The 17,831-nt window shown below is 37.6% G+C and overlaps 6 protein-coding genes across 6 annotated transcripts; 2 read left to right on the forward strand and 4 right to left on the reverse strand.

Annotated features, from left to right (window-relative positions):
* Positions 1 to 12: 12 nt before the first annotated feature.
* On the reverse strand, positions 13 to 2,342 carry SOCG_00448 (RNA-binding protein). The gene is made up of 6 exons (XM_013162868.1): positions 2,298 to 2,342; positions 1,925 to 2,254; positions 1,721 to 1,822; positions 1,533 to 1,631; positions 1,086 to 1,487; positions 13 to 1,039 (listed from the first exon to the last, which is right to left on the reverse strand). The coding sequence occupies exons 1-6, from the start codon at positions 2,316 to 2,318 to the stop codon at positions 527 to 529; spliced, it is 1,467 nt and encodes a 488-aa protein (XP_013018322.1). The 5' UTR covers positions 2,319 to 2,342; the 3' UTR covers positions 13 to 526.
* A 394-nt stretch (positions 2,343 to 2,736) lies between these two features.
* SOCG_00449 (uncharacterized protein) lies at positions 2,737 to 6,052 on the reverse strand. Its single transcript, XM_013162869.1, has one exon. The coding sequence runs from the start codon at positions 5,481 to 5,483 to the stop codon at positions 3,303 to 3,305; it is 2,181 nt and encodes a 726-aa protein (XP_013018323.1). The 5' UTR covers positions 5,484 to 6,052; the 3' UTR covers positions 2,737 to 3,302.
* Positions 5,988 to 8,227, reverse strand: SOCG_00450 (alpha,alpha-trehalose-phosphate synthase). The gene is made up of 2 exons (XM_013162870.1): positions 7,903 to 8,227; positions 5,988 to 7,715 (listed from the first exon to the last, which is right to left on the reverse strand). Exons 1-2 carry the CDS (start codon positions 8,108 to 8,110, stop codon positions 6,388 to 6,390), a joined length of 1,536 nt encoding a protein of 511 aa, XP_013018324.1. The 5' UTR covers positions 8,111 to 8,227; the 3' UTR covers positions 5,988 to 6,387.
* Positions 8,228 to 9,018: 791 nt separating this feature from the next.
* On the reverse strand, positions 9,019 to 10,972 carry SOCG_00451 (ariadne). The gene has a single exon (XM_013162871.1). It carries the CDS (start codon positions 10,611 to 10,613, stop codon positions 9,084 to 9,086), a length of 1,530 nt encoding a protein of 509 aa, XP_013018325.1. The 5' UTR covers positions 10,614 to 10,972; the 3' UTR covers positions 9,019 to 9,083.
* Positions 10,973 to 11,110: 138 nt separating this feature from the next.
* Positions 11,111 to 15,608, forward strand: SOCG_00452 (karyopherin). Its single transcript, XM_013162872.1, has 2 exons — positions 11,111 to 11,405; positions 11,465 to 15,608. Exons 1-2 carry the CDS (start codon positions 11,313 to 11,315, stop codon positions 15,071 to 15,073), a joined length of 3,702 nt encoding a protein of 1,233 aa, XP_013018326.1. The 5' UTR covers positions 11,111 to 11,312; the 3' UTR covers positions 15,074 to 15,608.
* On the forward strand, positions 15,546 to 17,816 carry SOCG_00453 (zinc finger protein Cps3). Its single transcript, XM_013162873.1, has 2 exons — positions 15,546 to 15,875; positions 15,925 to 17,816. The coding sequence occupies exons 1-2, from the start codon at positions 15,773 to 15,775 to the stop codon at positions 17,568 to 17,570; spliced, it is 1,749 nt and encodes a 582-aa protein (XP_013018327.1). The 5' UTR covers positions 15,546 to 15,772; the 3' UTR covers positions 17,571 to 17,816.
* The last annotated feature ends 15 nt before the right edge of the window (positions 17,817 to 17,831 follow it).

Consider the following 17,831-nt stretch of genomic DNA (forward strand, 5'->3'; position numbering starts at 1 on the left):
CTACTGATTATGATAAGATGATATAAGGAAGAACATAATTATACAGAAATTTAAATTAAATTATATTAATAGCGTTTGCATTCCTCTGTATAGTTTGATTTGTAGCAGCAAAAGCATTGAAGAAATAATAATTAACATCAGTATAATAATGAACAAAAAAGATGATGACAAACGAAGGAAATAAGCAAAAAACGAGGATCCAATGTGCCTTAAGAACGGTAACAGAATTACGAGACAAAACACATAAAGTATGGTATTTTTTTTTAGAAAGCTATAATAACAAAAAGAAATCAGAGCATTGTTATGTACAGGTCCTAGAACTTATATAAGGAAATGATTACCTTGGGAGCTCTGTCGCTAACAAACTAACATTAGGTGGTAACCAAAACAAGATCATTCAATATACCAGTATTAGTAGCAAAACATTATCGTGAAAACTTATGGCTTGAACGTCGTTCTCGACAAGACCTATCGATTTTTTTACGGATAATCAAATGAGGAGCACTTACAACTTGGTGAAACACAATCAGAAGTCTCCGTTCGTGGGGGGCGAAGAAACAAGGTCAAATTTCTTTGTCGGTTCGTTAGACGATGTAGCTTGCTGGGTGTTTACCATGTTATCAACAATTGGCGGTGTAGAGACGTTTGGCTGTAAAGTAGGAGTAGTTACAGGGATGGGCATGTAACTGAGCATTGGACTGGCAAACGACTGTGAAGTCATAGGAGAATTCGATGTAGAAATGGGGATAATAGGAGAAGGATAAGTTACTGGAGCCGTCGTCATGGTAGGGATCATACTTGGTAGTACAGTGTTGGCCGGCTGACCATACTGAACATACGAAACTTGCAGGTGTCTTCCACCATATTGGCAACCACTGAAATTTTTAATGGCATCAGCAGCTTCATGTTCTTTTGCGTATTCTACGACCCCATATCCTCTGGAATAGCCATTCGATTCATAAGCAATTTTTGCTTGAACGACGTTGCCAGTGCGACGGAAAAGATCAAACAACTCTTGGTTATTGGTGGCCCATGGCAACTAAATGGGTTAGCATTTTCGTTCAATACATAAAAAAAGAGCATACATTTCCAACATAGATGCGGTTTGATGGAGGGCCGTATGAAAAAGCATTATCCACCAGCTCGTCTACTGCTGGTGGCATACCAACCATCGTAGGCATGTACATCGAATTATTCATCATAGAAGAAGCATCGTGAGAATAACTGGGAATGCCAAAGCTATGTACGCGGTATGAATTGTTTTTATTTTTTGCAAACCGATCTAAACGAACTTCAAGTGTGCGACCCATGTAAGAAGTGTTGTTTAATTTTTCAATAGCGTGATTAGCATCGTTAGCTGAGTTCATAAGGACAATTCCTATGCCACGGGATCGACCTTCCTGATTCATTTGCACGTCGGCACGAACAACAGTTCCAGCCTGCCGAAACAAGTCTTTCAAATCCTGCCAACGGACAGAATAAGGAAGCTATACATTATTAGCAAAACTATAAAAGGAAATATACCAACGTACATTTCCTACAAACAACTGCCGCCCGGCGTCATTTCCACGATCCACAAAGTGCCCATGAGAAAACGGTTGAGAGCCAAATTTGGGTTCTTGCTCACGATCCTAATACGAGTTAGCAAATACTAATCATCAAAGTAAATTCGTAAATGCGGGTCAACAATCTTAAAGACCTGAACCTTTGAACCACGTACTTCTCGAACGTAAATGAGGCGGCTCATAAACTTTTGGTTGCTAAGAGTTTCAACCGCTCTTTTTGCTTCTTCATTAGTCGAATATTCTATGATGCCACAGCCCTACACTTGTTAGCTCTCTACAAATTGATGATATTGCACTGAGACCACAACACAGTCATAAAGAACAGTACCGTCATTGATCATACTATAATTTTGACATACCTTGGATAAACCATTTGGTAAATTTAAGATCTCTGCATATAGTACGTGACCAGCTTGCTTCATAAAATCTTTCAATTCATACCATCGGACTTGGTAAGAAAGGTTTCCTACGTATACACGGCGTTCCTGTTGACTATTTTGCTTCCCAGAAATTAAATGAGGATCTTTTAACGGATATTCTTCATCATGATAGCTTTCTCGTTTTCTCATCCGGCTGACATCTTCGTATCTTCTTGGTGACATCGATCTTTCGCGGTACGTAGCCGGTAATGTCTGATTCTGGACATATAATGGATTCGACAAATCCGCATTGCCAGGTTTTGTTCCATTCTAATCCGTTAGCTTCTTTTCCTAAATTTTAAATAGTCATTACCCATTCCATTTGCCCAGGCATCACTTATTTGGTGGTGAAAGGCATAATACCTAGTTCATACGAACCATCTCCATACTTATCACATTACCAAATAATACCTTATTCAGATTTATGGAATGCGCTGCCCTTCTACCGTGTTAACAAATATGATAATAATAATAAATAGTAATAATATTATTTTCGTCATTATCATAGATGCGCACATGGATTTTGTCAAACATTAAATAACTAATCACTAACGTCTGACCACATAACCGATGCCAGAAGGATAATAGGCATACCGAACTTTGAACTCGAATACAATTGTGCTATCTAGCAACTCAAATAGCTTGTTCATATACCAAAGTCGCGAAATATATAGGCAGTAATAATGTTTTTTTCACCTCTGTAGTTGAATCTGCATACAAAACGTCTAGTTTACTCACTATATTATTACAAATCGGTTCTATAAGCTTATATTCGTTCAATATATTCGCTGCAACGATCTACTAGCTGAAGTATACGGTAACAATTATCATATTAAGGATGTATGGATCATAGTAGCATCGAACGTAAAAGCGACTTTAATATGATCTGCACACTTAATATAGACGTTTGGAAAACTAGCAAAGAAAACCATATATATAAATAAATAGCAAGTGTAACAATCGTATCCTTTCATCTTGACAAAATCATAGATGAAAATATCAAGAATTATCGCCAACACACATCCAAGCTGTCGTCATCTTTTAATTATAGACACATAAGAAAACACAGTCATTTCTCCAAGCAAAAAAAAAATAAAAGTAACTCATAAATGTACATAATGAAGTCAAAAGACTATATTTTGATATAACTTTAAGCCAAGGGTAAACTCGCCTACTAAGACAATCAATTTAGTCCTTCCCAGATTTCCGACTCATTCATAAATATCAGGTTTCATGAAACATAAAACTATTGGGCGAATGATATTCTTGTTATTAATAGGAGCAGCATTACTAGACGTCCTGACATCTCTTCTCAATATTATGCTTGCTGCCCAAATTCTGTATTCCACCGGTCATATCGCTCCAATCCATCCAAGTTCACACTAGGCCTTATGACTTTTAGACTTTGTTGGAAATCTTGAAGGTTCATTGGCCGAATTAATTCCATCTTAGTAAATAACAGGGACTCTCCCAACGCTCGTAGTGGACCCATAGCAGCGTCTTTGGCTAATGCTGTTAAATCTGATCCAGAATAGAACTTGGTAGCTTTTATAACTTCTTCTATGTCTTCATCGGTTAGGCAATGCTTTTGGTGTTGCAAAAGGTTCTTAATATGAACTCGTCGACCCATGTCGTCAGGTAAAGGGATGTAGGTTCGGCGAACAAATCTTCTGCGAGCAGCCTCATCAATTGACCATGGTAAATTTGTAGCCGCGAGGACTAAAACTCTGGGTTGGTCGGCCGATTCTCTGGAAGCAGCAGCTCTGGCAAGCGAAGACCACTGAATTAAGAATTCTGTTTTGATTCGTCTTGAGCTCTCATGCTCATTTCCGTCAGCACTCCTGGCCGATAATAACGAATCAATTTCATCCACAAAAATAATACTGGGAGATAATTTTTTCGCTAACGTAAAAAGTGCTCGAACCAGTTTTTCTGATTCTCCCAAAAATTTGGATGTCAAACTTGACGCCGATATCGAAAAAAAGGTAGATTTCGATTCGGTAGCAACCGCACGAGCCAACATCGTCTTCCCTGTCCCTGGGGGACCAAAAAGAAGCATACCACGTGCCGGTTCACGAAGACCCTGAAATAAATCTGGTCGCAAAAAGGGGTATACAACTGCCTCTTTCAAAGACTCCTTTGCTGCATTTAAACCGGCAATATCATCCCAAAGTACTTCATCGCCTTTTACTACAATTTCTCTTAGGATGTTTCTTCCTAGTTCCTCTTCAATTTCCGGACACTCATGAAGTACTTGCTCTTCTCTGCTTCTTAAAGTATTTGTTTCTGGAAAAGGACCCATATTTGTATTTGCAACTTTTTCTGTAGAAGAAGAAACATCCCATCCATCTTTGACGCTTTGGGAAGATATGCTGTCATTGACAGATGAAAGTGAGAGCTCTGAGGGAGATAGCAGGTGTCTTAAAAACGGATTATTAAAGTTAGCCGGATGCAAAAAAGAAGGAGAAGAAGACGATGGCTGAAATTCAGGGATTTCAAGTGAATTAGGTTCCGTTTTTGTCGGCATATTTATAGCAGAGCTAGAAGAGGAAGGTTGAACAGGTAGTTTTGAGCTAGATCCTGAAGGAGAAGGAGATCCATGATACCTCTTTGGAATCGCAATTGATTCTGTAGTCTCTGATGAATTAGGCTTTGGCAAACTAGTTTTTTGTTTTGTATTAATAGATGAGGAGGCGGGAGGAAGGTAGGAAGACTGATGGTGGTGACGAGAACTTTCAAACGATCGGGTTTTAGGATAAGTATAACCATCAGTCTGATGATTATGGGGCTTATATGCAGCACTGGAAGCAATATAAGAAGCCGGCAGCGGATGATCTGCTTTTTTTGTAGGAGAAAGTAATCCCCAAGCAAGTAATGCGGCTTTATTTGCATTCTTCAGGCGTGACTCTTCCGATGGAGGGTTGATGGGTTTGGAGGGTTTGGGCGATGAAAGAAATTTATTTCCAAAAATGACGTTTTTAATCTTGGAAGATTTTGAGGGCTTCGGTGGGCTATTTCCTTCTGTATCCACTATAGCTGGGCGCAATGATGTACGGCATGTTGGGCCAACTGGGGTAACTTGGCTAGAGGAACTAGCATTGCTCTGCATGGTCCCTGTGGCCGAACGTTGTCTCTCCCGACTTCCTCTGGAAAGATGCTTCGTCGCTCCTTCTTCTTCTTTATATGCTGTATAGTTGGCGGGCTGGTGACTTTTAAGTTGTTGAAAGGCAGCTTCTTGTAGTACAACTTCATTTCTTAGTTGGTCAACTTGAGTAGAAATCTGCTCCAACATGCAAACAAGGGCCTCTGTGTACTGTCGTTCTTCTGGATTCAGATCGTCGATAGTATCTTTGCAAAATTGAAAACTGGGATTGTCGAGTATATTTTGTTTGGCTTTCTCAAACATAACAATGGCGTCTACATAATCTGAAGACTTTTGCTTATGCAATGCTACCTTTGCGAATGTTTGAGTTCCATTGTAACATTGTTCTAAGCTCATTTTTTTAGCATTCTCTCTTACTCTCAGGCAAAACCCAATATCGATTAAAACAATTTAAATTGACAATAGACGGTTAATCGAAATCTGAAACGGTAAAGAATCTGTTCTGAATGTCAAAAGGATGGATTATTTTATAATTCAAACGATTTGTACAAAATGAAGTATATGTGGAAATATTACTCTCAAGTGAAACCACGGATTTTCAATCCTAGTCAAATTTAAAAAGTTATAGCAAAAGTAGGAAAAATGCTTCAATTAGATAGTTCAAAATGTACCTGAGAGGGTGCTCTTATGAAGTTTCTAGTCGATTTGAAAATCCAAAACTAATCCTAGTATATGATCACACAATGACGCAGAGGGCAAAATCCTTTCTCATAATGTAAACATATATGGGAAATGCAAATATCAGCAATGTCAAAATTACCCAAAATGACAAGAAACATAAATAAATAAATACAACGTTTGAAAATTCAATGTGTGCTTTATTGAAAACCTTGCAGAAAAAGCTATGTTTATATCTATCGAGAATTTGCTGTAAATCCTTAGTATACTAATGAATTGAAATAAAGAGTATTCATTTTCATAATATTTCTTCATTAACTTTTTGCATAAAATAAGTTAAAACATAAAATCATTCTACTCGCAAGAATTTATCAATCGGCAAAAATCATATATATATATAGATACCCATCTTGATAACCATAAACACAAGAAAGAAAAGGGAATGTTGACAAGTTTAGAAATTTGACTGGGGAAAATGATTAGAAAATTTCGAGATAACGTTAATATCGACTATAAGCTTTCATACTGGAGTATCACGTATACTGTAAAAGAATAGTCGACATCTGGGCAAACAACGAATCCAGTCATTATTAATTTCGTTTATGTCCGGATTTCTGCCAATCTAATCGTTAGACATAGACAAGATCTGAGCAGATTTCGTCTTCAACACAGGAGTAGGTCTCTTGGGATGGCTGTAATGTTGGATGCGTTGTAGTTCTCCAACGAAGCTTTGACCCCAGAATTGACTAGTGTATTTACTGACGTATCGATACAGCTTCTGTTGATTTGCTTCTCTCTGGTTATCTGGCAAGGTTAATGCTTCATGAATGGCATTCGCTAATTCCTCCGTATTCCAAGGGTTGATCACGATACTGCCATTCAGAGACTGAGCTGCACCAGCAAACTCACTGAGAATTAAGGCACCATGACGTTGCTGCTGAGTGCAGATATATTCGTATGATACCAAATTCATACCATCACGGGTAGAGGTAATTAAACATACATCCGAAATGTTGTACAAGGCAGCCAATTCCTCGAATCGAACACTCTTATGCAAAAAGTGAATTGGGGTATATTCTATGGTTCCAAAGCGGCCATTAATACGTCCAACAAGTTCATTGACAACAGCTCGTAAGTTTTGATATTCTTCCACATCCTGACGTGATGGAACTGCAACCTGAACCAACACGACTTTACCTACCCATTCGGGGTATTGTTCTAAGAAAACTTCAAAAGCATGGAATTTTTGAGGAACACCTTTGATGTAATCAAGGCGGTCAACGCCAACAATAACTTTAACGCCTTGTAACCGGCGCTCCACCGTAGTAATCCGTTCCTGAACAGCATCGGATCGTAAAGCGTCTGCGAATTTCTCTGGATCAATTCCAATGGGGAAAGTTCCGACACTTACCATTTGACCATTGTATTCAACGCCGTTTGGCAACGTACTAAGACCAAGGATTCGAGAACAAGCAGAAAGAAAGTGGCGAGCGTAATCGTAGGTATGGAATCCGACCAAATCGCAATTCAAAACCCCTTCTAGGATTTCATTGCGGACGGGTAAAACACGATAAATTTCACTACTTGGGAATGGAGTATGGAGGAACCAACCAATTTTGATGTTTTTCAACTTATTTCCAATCAATTCACGGAGTAACTGAGGTAGCATCATAAGGTGATAATCTTGAACCCAGATCAGATCACCATCGCGTAAGCTCTCAACAATGGCCTCGGCAAACGCCATATTAGCTTTTTTATATGCTTCCCAGTTTTCCTCGTCAAAACTAATTTCACCGGGGTGGTAATGGAATAAGGGCCATAAAATACTATTACTGAATCCATTATAATGACGATCTGCTAGCTCATCATCTAAGAAAACGGGAATGGCACTGTACTCATTTTGTAGTCGCTCAACAATCATAGGCTTTTCTTCCTCGGGAATTTCTTGTCCTATACGAGAATTGTTAGCTTTTGTTTGCGTAAATAGTTGATAGAATTTAGAGAAAGGGAAATGTTCTGAATGGAAAGAAACAGCAATCATTTCAACGAGACAAACGTCTCCATTTAATGAATACCAGCATTTCAATAACATTTCCTCAAACAATTGAATCTTTCTGAATTATTCTCAAAAACATACCACACCATCCTAACCATTGAAATGTCATTAATTTTTTCAGACCACTCAAGGCACTGACCAAGCCACCAGAAGACATGCTAAAGTCATAAGTACCATTGTCTTTACGCTTAATAGTAATTGGTAAACGGTTAGAAACGACTACTAAACGGCGGGTTTCGGAATTTGTATCTTCTACAGAAGATTTTACTGCTGCCTCTAAATTTGACATTATTGAATTCTTGCCGGTTTATAAATAAAAAGTATCGTAGAATTCTTTATCAGGTTATAGTTCTTTTATGTCCCTTCAGAGTATAAATCGTTTATATGTATGGGAGTTTGTAAATGGTAAGTGTTGTCAGTGCTTATTATATGCAGCTCAGTTTCCAGAAAATGCGTAAGAGGGGTATGATGCTATACGCTGTAGAGGGGAACAAACATCAATTACGCTAACCCTTTCAATCAAGTTTATTAAAGTTTTTGTTTTGTTTTGTTTTTTTCTTTTCTTTTCTTTTTTATTTATTAGTTTCAACGTATTGGAAAATCATATGCAAAATAAATATTATATTCAGATACAATATTAATACGATATGGGAATGAAATGGAAAACACTATTCGAGACAATAGATACTCGAAGAACAATGCAGAACCTTCCTCTGTCCGATGATAGGAATCTTTATTTATAAAAAAGTACAAACGCTTACCGTCTTTACTATATATTTAACTGAATATTATACAGATGGATTGGGTCTGTAAACTATAATTAGACTACCCCCAGAAAAGAAGTGAAACATCAACCGTCGTACATCTTAAAGACAACTAACCGTTTCTATTAATGATGAACCAAATTTAAAATAAAGGAAATAGGTGCCTTTACCTTATCCAGTATCCTCTTTTGTATATTTTGACACAAGCATTTCTTTTTTTTTTTTTTTTCACTGAAATAATAACGATACATGGTGACGAATTTCCATGTGACGTAAATGGTAAACAAATAGAAATCCGTTATTCTTTGAAAATTGTAAAGAAATAGTTCCTGGAAAACACAGTTTATGAATGGATACAATGATAATGAAGTTATCTGCGCCAAAAAATAAGTGAGAAAGGGAATCATAAACAAAAGGATGACATTATATTGAGAAACATTAACAACTACAAAAGAGGGATTATTCTTTCTTATTTTTTTTTGTTACTACGGTAATACATTAGAAGTCCACAACGTATTCCCATCGGCCTTCTGCCAGTCCTCTTGCCGTATCGTCCAACAATACATCTCGGCGACTTCGTACATACACCGTTCGGTCCAAAACCTTTTGCTTATAGGATTGCAGTGTCTTATCAAAAGCAGGACTCTCACATAGCTCACTCAAGTTTTCTACAGCAAGCTCTAAGTCACGCTGATTGTCTTCGAAAATTTCGGTTTGATTGTTTCTCACAAGATAATATGCAAAGGCGTACGTCCACTTCAAGGTCTGTCGACATTCAAACAAGGTATCCACAGCATTCTTTAAAAATTGTACTTCTACCCATGATAAATTTGAGTCCACCTGCATCTGAGTCATGCGGTGATAGGTTTGGTCATATAACTGATGATCAAGTTTAGCAGACTGTTCGTGATTTGCAAATCGATTATAATAATGCAAATATCTTTCAAGGAATGCCCGAGAACGAGTTTGCGCGTCTCTAGCATTTGACCCACTTTTTTCCTCGTAGCGGTTGCATGAATACCAATTTGTACCGTGTTCACTCCATGGACCCAAACATACCCAACAATATTCATATTTGCATTTCTTGCATGTCATATGGTTACATCCACCATTTTTTTCTATTGTGGTTGAGCATTTTGGACATTCCTTCGTGTTGGCGTGAATCCAATTGGCAGTCTCAGAATCGTCCTCGCATTTCTGTAACCATACCTTGACAAGTGGGCATATTGCAGGTTGATGATTATCCCGACCGCAACCAAAGCAAAATTGTTTTCCGCAAAGGCACGTTACTGTCGGCACAACCGTATTTAAACTGCTTTGCGCAACATGACACTCGATGGCATAAGGACAATCGGGTGCTGGACACCAACGAAACAAATCATTATCGTCAACAAAAGAGCGATCCAGCAATCTACAATATTGAATGCGTGATTTTTCATCCAAAAGCTTCAGAATTGATTGTTGTGAAATAATCTGGCTGCACCCTTCTTCAGGGCATTGAATCATGGTTTCTCCTTCTTGAATCCTTGAAACGAGATAATGCTGATAACAAGACAAACAAAAGTCGTGGTCGCAATCTGCACTGAAAAAAGGAAGTTTACCATCATCGAAACAAATTGAACACGTACCCTCTTTTTGTACAACTTCATGTTTTTTCTCATCACTCTGCACAACACCAGCTTTATGAAGGGTTTTCTCAGGGTCATCAACGTACATTTCTAGTAATTTTTCTCGATTCCATTTGAAATAGCGATATAAACCCAATGCTTGCTCTCTTGTTAAACCAATAATAGACGTCAATTGTTCTATTTTTTCATTTTGCCAGGACTGAAGATCAGTAGGACTAGCCACCTTATAGTCTACGTCGTATGCCTTCCGTCTCTTTTTTTCCACCGTAAACCCATAGTCATCGATAGCAACATTATCTGCGTCGAACTCTTCCTCTAAATCTGTGCCTTCAAAGGCTTCTTCGTCAAAATCTTCCTCTTCTTCGAAAAATTCTTGCTCTTCTTCATATGCATCAGACATAATGTTTCAAAGAATGCTTTTCACTATTCCAAATTTATTTCTTCTTCGTTCAGAATTTTTGTAGCAATCCAAATCAAAGCAATTTCAATTTATAAATTCCAATTCAGATTATCCCTGGTCCTGTAATTCCTGTTTCTAAAGGTATACAGAATAAACAAGTACAATATAAATTGAGCCAAAAATATATCTTAATAGATCGAAAACCTTAAACGCGTTTCTATAGAAAAAAAGAAATTTTTTAAGAAATTTTTAGCTAGAAAGGCACGAAAACAACCTGTGAATATAGAAAATTGACTCTTCTCTCGTAGCCACAATACGGTACAAGAGCCTTAAGTGTTGTAAGTAAAGGAAGAGTTTGGTGGTTATGATTATAGTAAGCGAGTATTTTCTTATACGAAATTAACGAATGTCGTTTAATGTCACTAAGTGATTTCGGAAATTTTGTTGCATTGCACAATTTGATTAGATACGCTTGCTGAACAGACTAACTACGCTTACTTGGAATCCCCCAGACACGGTGAAGAAAAGGATCAGTACCTGTTGATACAAAATTAGAGTGAAACATAGATATTTTTGAGATTATTTGTAACGATAAAAAGTATAGCTTTTATCCTTCGGTCAAAAGAAAGCTGCTTTTACAACTAAGACATAGTAAACAAACGTGGCTGAACGAATCGTTGGTTTCGTAACATAATTTTGATGGACGAAAGCAACCTACAAAGAGTTTTGGAAGCATTGAATGTTGTTCACGCTGCTGAATCTAGTCGAGAAACTCGATATGATGCCCAAGCGGTAAGTTGGAAACTCAGGTTGATCAATTGTAGCTTTTGGGGTTACTAACACTGGTATAGCTCTTAGATAATCTGAAAGAGTCTTTCGATAATAGCTCTTCAGCATTTCAGTTACTAAATTTGAATGATGAAGTTTTAAAAGCTAGAGGATTTAAAATCGATATTCATGTTGTTAGGCATTTTGCGTTAAGTCTTTTTGAAGCAAGCATTCATGGAAACTGGAAAAATTATGATGATCAAACGAAACTTTCTCTAATCTCTTTCCTCTGTACCTTCTCTTTGCAAAATCTGGATGCGCTCTCTGTTTACTATGTTCGGAGCAAATTAGCTTCTGTCTTTATAGAAATTGTAAAGCGAGATTGGTACAGCCATATTTGGAGAGAGCAGTTTGATTTATTTCTGCAGTCGCTTTGGAACATGAATGTGGAGCATCGTCAACTGTCCTCTTTTATTTTACGCGGTATCATGGAGGACTTATATCAGTACGATGATCCTGTCGCTTCCCTTCGCTCTCACATTTTGTTTAATGCCTTAATCAGTATTTTGTCCTCATCTCAGTCTCTTCACAAACTGTACCCATCAGGTCTTCCTTATTCCGTATCTATACCCGAGAATAACGAAGGATGGCTTAACCGTTGGTCAGCAATGCTCGAAAGCGAATCAGATGCACTAGAAAGTCTGAAATGCTTCAAGAGCTGTCTTTCTTGGGTAGCTACGGATTCAATCATTGAAGCTAATATCGTGGCACGTATTTGCAACATATTAGTGAATGGACCAATTCAATTGAAAACTCATGCGATCGACTGCATATACATTTGCGTCACCAGAAGCATGGAAATAGACGACCCCCTTTGGGCTACTGTCGAAGAAATGCTATCATCTGAAGGCCTTTATACACTTCATCAAGTGTATTCAAACATTTCCCAGTCAATAAAAATTGATGATTTATCTTCTTCTTCTGGTGATTACATTTTACTAAAAAAACTTGCGGAAACTATTGTTGCTCTTGGACAGTACAATTATTTGGATTCCAGTCGAAGAAAAGCTATCAACATAAACTGCCTAGATACTTATTCCGCCTTGATCCTTGAAATTATGAAGCATCCTAGTTTATTAATTAGTGCCATTTCTCAACACTTTTGGGTTTTAGCTTTGCGGGATCCCTTGATATCTAAACACGAAAAATTTCAGGGAGTTTACCCTCAACTACTCAACGTTGCATCAGAACGATTGCTTCGTTTTGAAGATGCCGTAGTTGACATGATTCCCGATTCTTCTATAGCTGTTTTTCTCGCTGAAGATGTTGAAGGAGTTGCTGCTGTCCACTCTTTCTGTGGAAACTATCGAAGATTTATGTTTGATATCGTTCGTCTTACCGTTTCTATAAAGCCCTTGGAATCTTTGAGTTGGGTGCAAAATAATTTTCAAAATATCTTGGTAAATAATATTGGCCAGATTCAATCGCAATCATCTTTTTCATCAAAAACGACTCCTGTTTATTTGATTATGGACATGGGATTTTCGACGATAGAAGCATCGCTTCATGGAATCACCCGTTGGAATGAAAATGTGACCGATAATGCAACCTATGAACTTATTTTACAAAGCTTGTTTTTGTGGTGCAAACAATTAGTTGAAGTTGAATTTAAGGATCCTATGCTTATAACACGACTTATCAGTGTCTTGGTTTTATTCACATCAATACTAGCTCGTGAAAATACTACACTGCTTGGAGTTGTTTTGGAGAAAATTATTTCCGCGGTTACTTACAATAACTCGCCATCCTTATATGCTTTTTCTGATCTTCAGAAAGTCAACGAAATGCGGAGCAGATGCTGTTTTGAGTTAGTCAGACTTGGAGAATTAATGCCGAACCCTTTGATGAATATTTTTGATCAGCTACAGAGCACTATTGACCAGCTTGGCACGTATACTACTCTCAGTGGTTCAGAGATTGTGATGTTGAAAACATTTTTGTTTGTGATTTCTCAATTTTCCGATATCAATCATACTCTTAAGAATGAATATTTCGAAAAGCTGGTCGGTCCTGTTGTTTCCACCTGGCTCGATGCTCAACCTCCAGTCAATTCCCCCATGGAATTCTTAAATCACGTAAAGCTGCCCCAGATGGCTGATTATCTGTTTGCAAAGTATCCCTATAATGCCGACTATACAAAATATGAATTGGATACTGATGCGTGCTCTTTTCAAACTGACTTAGAAGACAATCGAAAATGGCTGTGGCCTATAAAATGTTTAGGTCGATTCTGTGAAGCTACTTACAGTAATAGACGGATACATCCATCAGAATTTGATGAACACAAGACTTTATGGTCGGTGATTTTACCAAACATTGTTCCTGGACTACTGAAATTAATTGAGCAATTACATTGTTGTTACGATCCCTCTTTCATCTCCTCTTTAGGTACACATAATTCCGCAATTCTTCAAAAGAGTATCGTTGAACGCTTCTGGCTTCACGGTGTTAGCCAAATTTCGAAAAATCAATTTTTGGAAGAATCATACAAAATGGATGTCTCTGCTAACAAGTTGATTCATTCGTTTGGACACTTTTTGCGCCGATTGAGAGAGTACTGTTACGGAGCAATTGCTTCCTTTATGAGACTTGGTGAACCATTTTTTGCAATTCCTGCTTTGTCAACCTCCTTCCTTACCTCATTTTTTAATCATGCTTCTGGCTTGAGTCTTCACCAATGGACATCCGTTGTCAACGTGATTATAAAACCGTACTGTTTACATTGTCCTCCTGCACTCCGTGATGAATGTTTATTACCACTTCTTCCTGCCCTACTTTCTGAATTGGATCGAAAGTTAGTGAAAGAATGGCGAAGCATAACTGAGAGAGGCCTCCTTGTTGAAGAGGATACTGAGGAAGCCGACGACCTTTCAGAAGAAATGATTGAAGAATCTTTGCTTCGCCATCTTACTTATGCTACATCAAAATTAATTACAGAAACGTTTTTACAAATTACTCCTACACAATCCCGTTCCACGATTTCCTCGGACTTTGTTGAAAAAGAATCATCGGCCAATGGTTCTTCCAAACTATCTGATTATGTTTTAGACAATGCGATTATCTGTGAACCACTTTTAAGCACACTTTGCCATTTGCTAGCTGTTCATGATTCAAGGACTGTAACAATTGTCGTGAACGCATTTATAGCTATTACACCTTTACTGGTTTCTGAGCGTACGCATTCAATAGTGCGAGAGTTTGTATGTCAACAAGTGTTCCAAACTGTCATAATGGCCATTAATGATTCTTACTTTGAGCAAATGCAATCTGATTTTGCCCGGTTGGCTTGCATAATCCTTTCTTACTCTCAGGGAATCACGGACTCCTCCTTTAGAGTATTAGCAAGTATTCCAGCTTTGGCAACACAAGAAAATTTGCTAAGTACATTTGCGAATAGATTTCGAGAGGCCTCAACACTTAAAATTCAAAAGGCATTACTCATGAGATTATTTAATTCCGGGAGAATTGTTCCGAGAACCGATAGAAGAGCTTTAAATTCGGCTGTACTTGATGTAAGTGCTAAAGAAATGTTGAAGCGGTTTGAAAAAAGTGTCAGTCTACAGGATGATACAAATAAGGGTGATATTCTATCGAAAGATGAGGATACTGGGTTGGCTAATCTCTTTGGTTAATAATGGAAAAGGAAAATAACTTGCTTTAAACAAGACATAAGTACGAAAATTTATTTGTACATTGTTTAAGCAATTAGATATGATGAAACACCAAAGCTTCTTTGGTAGTGATCTAATGTGATATGATGCGATGGATAAAATTTCTGCTTTTATATTCATCCATTTTGTTTATTTTTAGTTGCTATACGTATGAAAGTACTAGTAACGAATAAATGCTACGATAATTCAATGCTACTCAAGATGCCATACTATTTGTTTGAATAACAATCTAAAACAAATTGTTAATGATTAGCACAAGTGTAAGTAAGTACTACTTATATATAACGATCTTCAAATGAAAGTTCCAAATACTCCTATCCGTACAATGTTTTCAATGATTAGTTGTCACTAGAATAATAAAATAATGAATAATAACGCACCTAAAATTACCATTATGTGAAAGAATTAGCTCTTTCTTTTTCCAACTACATAAAGTAAGAAATATCTCGGCGATCTTTCATATCAGTGTTTACCCTAAAGGCCGGTTCGACGTGGCCTAAGTTACCATAACAAGCTTTAACCTCCAACAGCCATAAAATTCGGTTTTCGCGAAAAGCAAACTATTTTTGGAGTAATCCAAGGGCATTTGGATGCGGTTTAAACTGCGTTTTTAAAAACGGTTGATTTGCGGTGATTGGAAACCAATCGCTCAGAAACAAGATGACAAAGAAGCATGCTTTCAAAAACGCAGAAGATATGAAGAAATATCACTTGAGTGAATTCAATTCCGAAGCTACTCCTTTAACAAGACCTGCCACGAAGAGTGAGTTTGTGTGGTGACATTTCTGTTTAGCTGCTAATCATAATATTAGGCTTACAGCATGTTCCTTGTAAGTTTTTTCGCCAAGGAACCTGTACTAGTGGAAAAGATTGTATTTTTAGTCACGACTTGGAATGTGCGTTAGAAAAAACTGTCTGTAAATATTTTCAAAAGGGGAATTGCAAATTCGGCACCAAATGTGCATTAGAACACGTCCTTTCAGATGGAAAGCGCGTAAAAACACGTGCATTAACTTCAACTACACTTGGCGGTCCTATAAATCATACCGATCAAGTTGCTCCTGCAATGGTAGGTCCGCAGTTACCGAAAGAGCTAGCTGACTCAGGATTGGAAGCTCAGAACTTACCGGAAAATAAATCAGATTATGGAATTGATTCTTATAATCCAACGCACGTGGCTCCTGCTAGTGAAAGCGCTATGCATAAGCTACCTCTAAAATCTAATGAAAAGGCAGCAATCCCGCCAAAAAATAATATACTAGACCAAGAAAGTATTTCTCTCGCCCCTCCAAAAAATAATGTTAATCAAAGTCAAAATTCATCGCCTAATGCTTATAATATGTCTATGAATGCCTCCATCTTACCTGCAGCAAAAAGGACTATTTCTAATCCCTCTATAAAACCTCCTTTATTGGAAGGTTCTTCATCTTTTTCTTCCATTACTGGAATGCTATCTTCTCCTCCTTTAACACCTGAAAATCATCAAATGTTTTATTTGCCTGTGAATTCTTTGAGCACAGGTATGCGTAACCTGAAGTTACTACCTCAAGATAATTTATCCCTTGGCTTTAAGTCACCTTCCTTAGATCGCTCGCAAAGCTCTTCAGTCCTTCCTAGGGTCTCCTCTGGCAGTTACACTGGACTTGGACGGTTCGCAAAAAGTCCTCCACCTGGGTCCGTGCCGGGAGCAGGTGGCTTAAAGAATTTGGGAAGTAATACTGTGCTTCATTCCTCCTCTGCCTCATTTGATAATACACATGCATTCCCTAGTCGTCGAAGTGTGCCTAATTTGATGTCTACTCTTGGAGCAAGTCCTTCAAATTTACATTCTTATCTCTCTAAAAATGCAGATAAGGGTCAAGCTAGTAAGTTGAATACACCCCAAGGCTTTTTTACTTCAGCATCGCTGTATGGTTCTTCTGTAGGGACATCTCAAGACGAGTTACTTAGCACTGATGGCGCTGACGAATTCGCTAATGAAGAGGATTTTATTCCTAATAGCTTACAAGAACTTTTAACTCCAGCGGAGCTCGAACGAAAAATGAGTCACAGTGATGATTTCCCTAACTCTTCATCTACAAATCGATTTATTTCAAAAACATCATCTGGCTTGAATAGCGCAAATGCTACGCCATTCGGATCAGTGAATGGAACACCAACATCAAGCAGATATTATGCATTTTTTGAGAGAAATAAAGAAGGAAACAATACGTCTACTAAGTTGTCACCAGCCGCAATCTCAAAAATATCGCAGGATTCATTGAATCTTAATCACGCAAAAGCAACTCAATCCAGTTTATCCGCTATATCTGAGTCATTTGAAGCAAAACTTAACTTGAATGGAAAAAAACATCAAGAGGACCTGAACTCGAAAGTGCCACTTCAAGGTCCCGAACAACAGCTTCTGTATGATTCAGTGTTGGACGAAGAGACTCAATTTCAAATGGATGAAGAATGAATTAAAAGTTTGTATACAAAATTGCTTTATTGTCATGTTAAACTAAAAAAGTGAAGTAATAAGCTTCCTCAAGAATTTGCTCAGTGCAAACTTACTATCAAAAATGTCGTATTAAAGACTATAATGAAATGTATAGAATCCACAAAGATAAAAGAGTCGTTAAGTCGTTAAAAACTGTTACAGCTATTCCGTAGAAATTCATATTTATTTGCATAATTTATTCCACCCTAATATCCAAAAACCAAGAATAACTAGAAAAAA

Source organism: Schizosaccharomyces octosporus, assembly GCF_000150505.1.
Source record: "Schizosaccharomyces octosporus yFS286 unplaced genomic scaffold supercont6.2, whole genome shotgun sequence".
NCBI lineage: Eukaryota > Fungi > Ascomycota > Schizosaccharomycetes > Schizosaccharomycetales > Schizosaccharomycetaceae > Schizosaccharomyces > Schizosaccharomyces octosporus.

Coding starts and splice junctions, on each gene's coding strand:
- SOCG_00453 (XM_013162873.1), top strand. CDS start 15,773: ATGACAAAGAAGCATGCTTTCAAAAACGCAGAAGATATGAAGAAATAT. Junction 15,876..15,924: donor AACAAGACCTGCCACGAAGA/GTGAGTTTGTGT, acceptor TCATAATATTAG/GCTTACAGCATGTTCCTTGT.
- SOCG_00451 (XM_013162871.1), bottom strand. CDS start 10,613: ATGTCTGATGCATATGAAGAAGAGCAAGAATTTTTCGAAGAAGAGGAA.
- SOCG_00450 (XM_013162870.1), bottom strand. CDS start 8,110: ATGTCAAATTTAGAGGCAGCAGTAAAATCTTCTGTAGAAGATACAAAT. Junction 7,716..7,902: donor TCAATGGTTAGGATGGTGTG/GTATGTTTTTGA, acceptor ATTCTCGTATAG/GACAAGAAATTCCCGAGGAA.
- SOCG_00449 (XM_013162869.1), bottom strand. CDS start 5,483: ATGAGCTTAGAACAATGTTACAATGGAACTCAAACATTCGCAAAGGTA.
- SOCG_00448 (XM_013162868.1), bottom strand. CDS start 2,318: ATGCCTGGGCAAATGGAATGG. Junction 2,255..2,297: donor TGCCTGGGCAAATGGAATGG/GTAATGACTATT, acceptor CTAACGGATTAG/AATGGAACAAAACCTGGCAA. Junction 1,632..1,720: donor GCCTCATTTACGTTCGAGAA/GTACGTGGTTCA, acceptor AACTCGTATTAG/GATCGTGAGCAAGAACCCAA.
- SOCG_00452 (XM_013162872.1), top strand. CDS start 11,313: ATGGACGAAAGCAACCTACAAAGAGTTTTGGAAGCATTGAATGTTGTT. Junction 11,406..11,464: donor CTCGATATGATGCCCAAGCG/GTAAGTTGGAAA, acceptor ACACTGGTATAG/CTCTTAGATAATCTGAAAGA.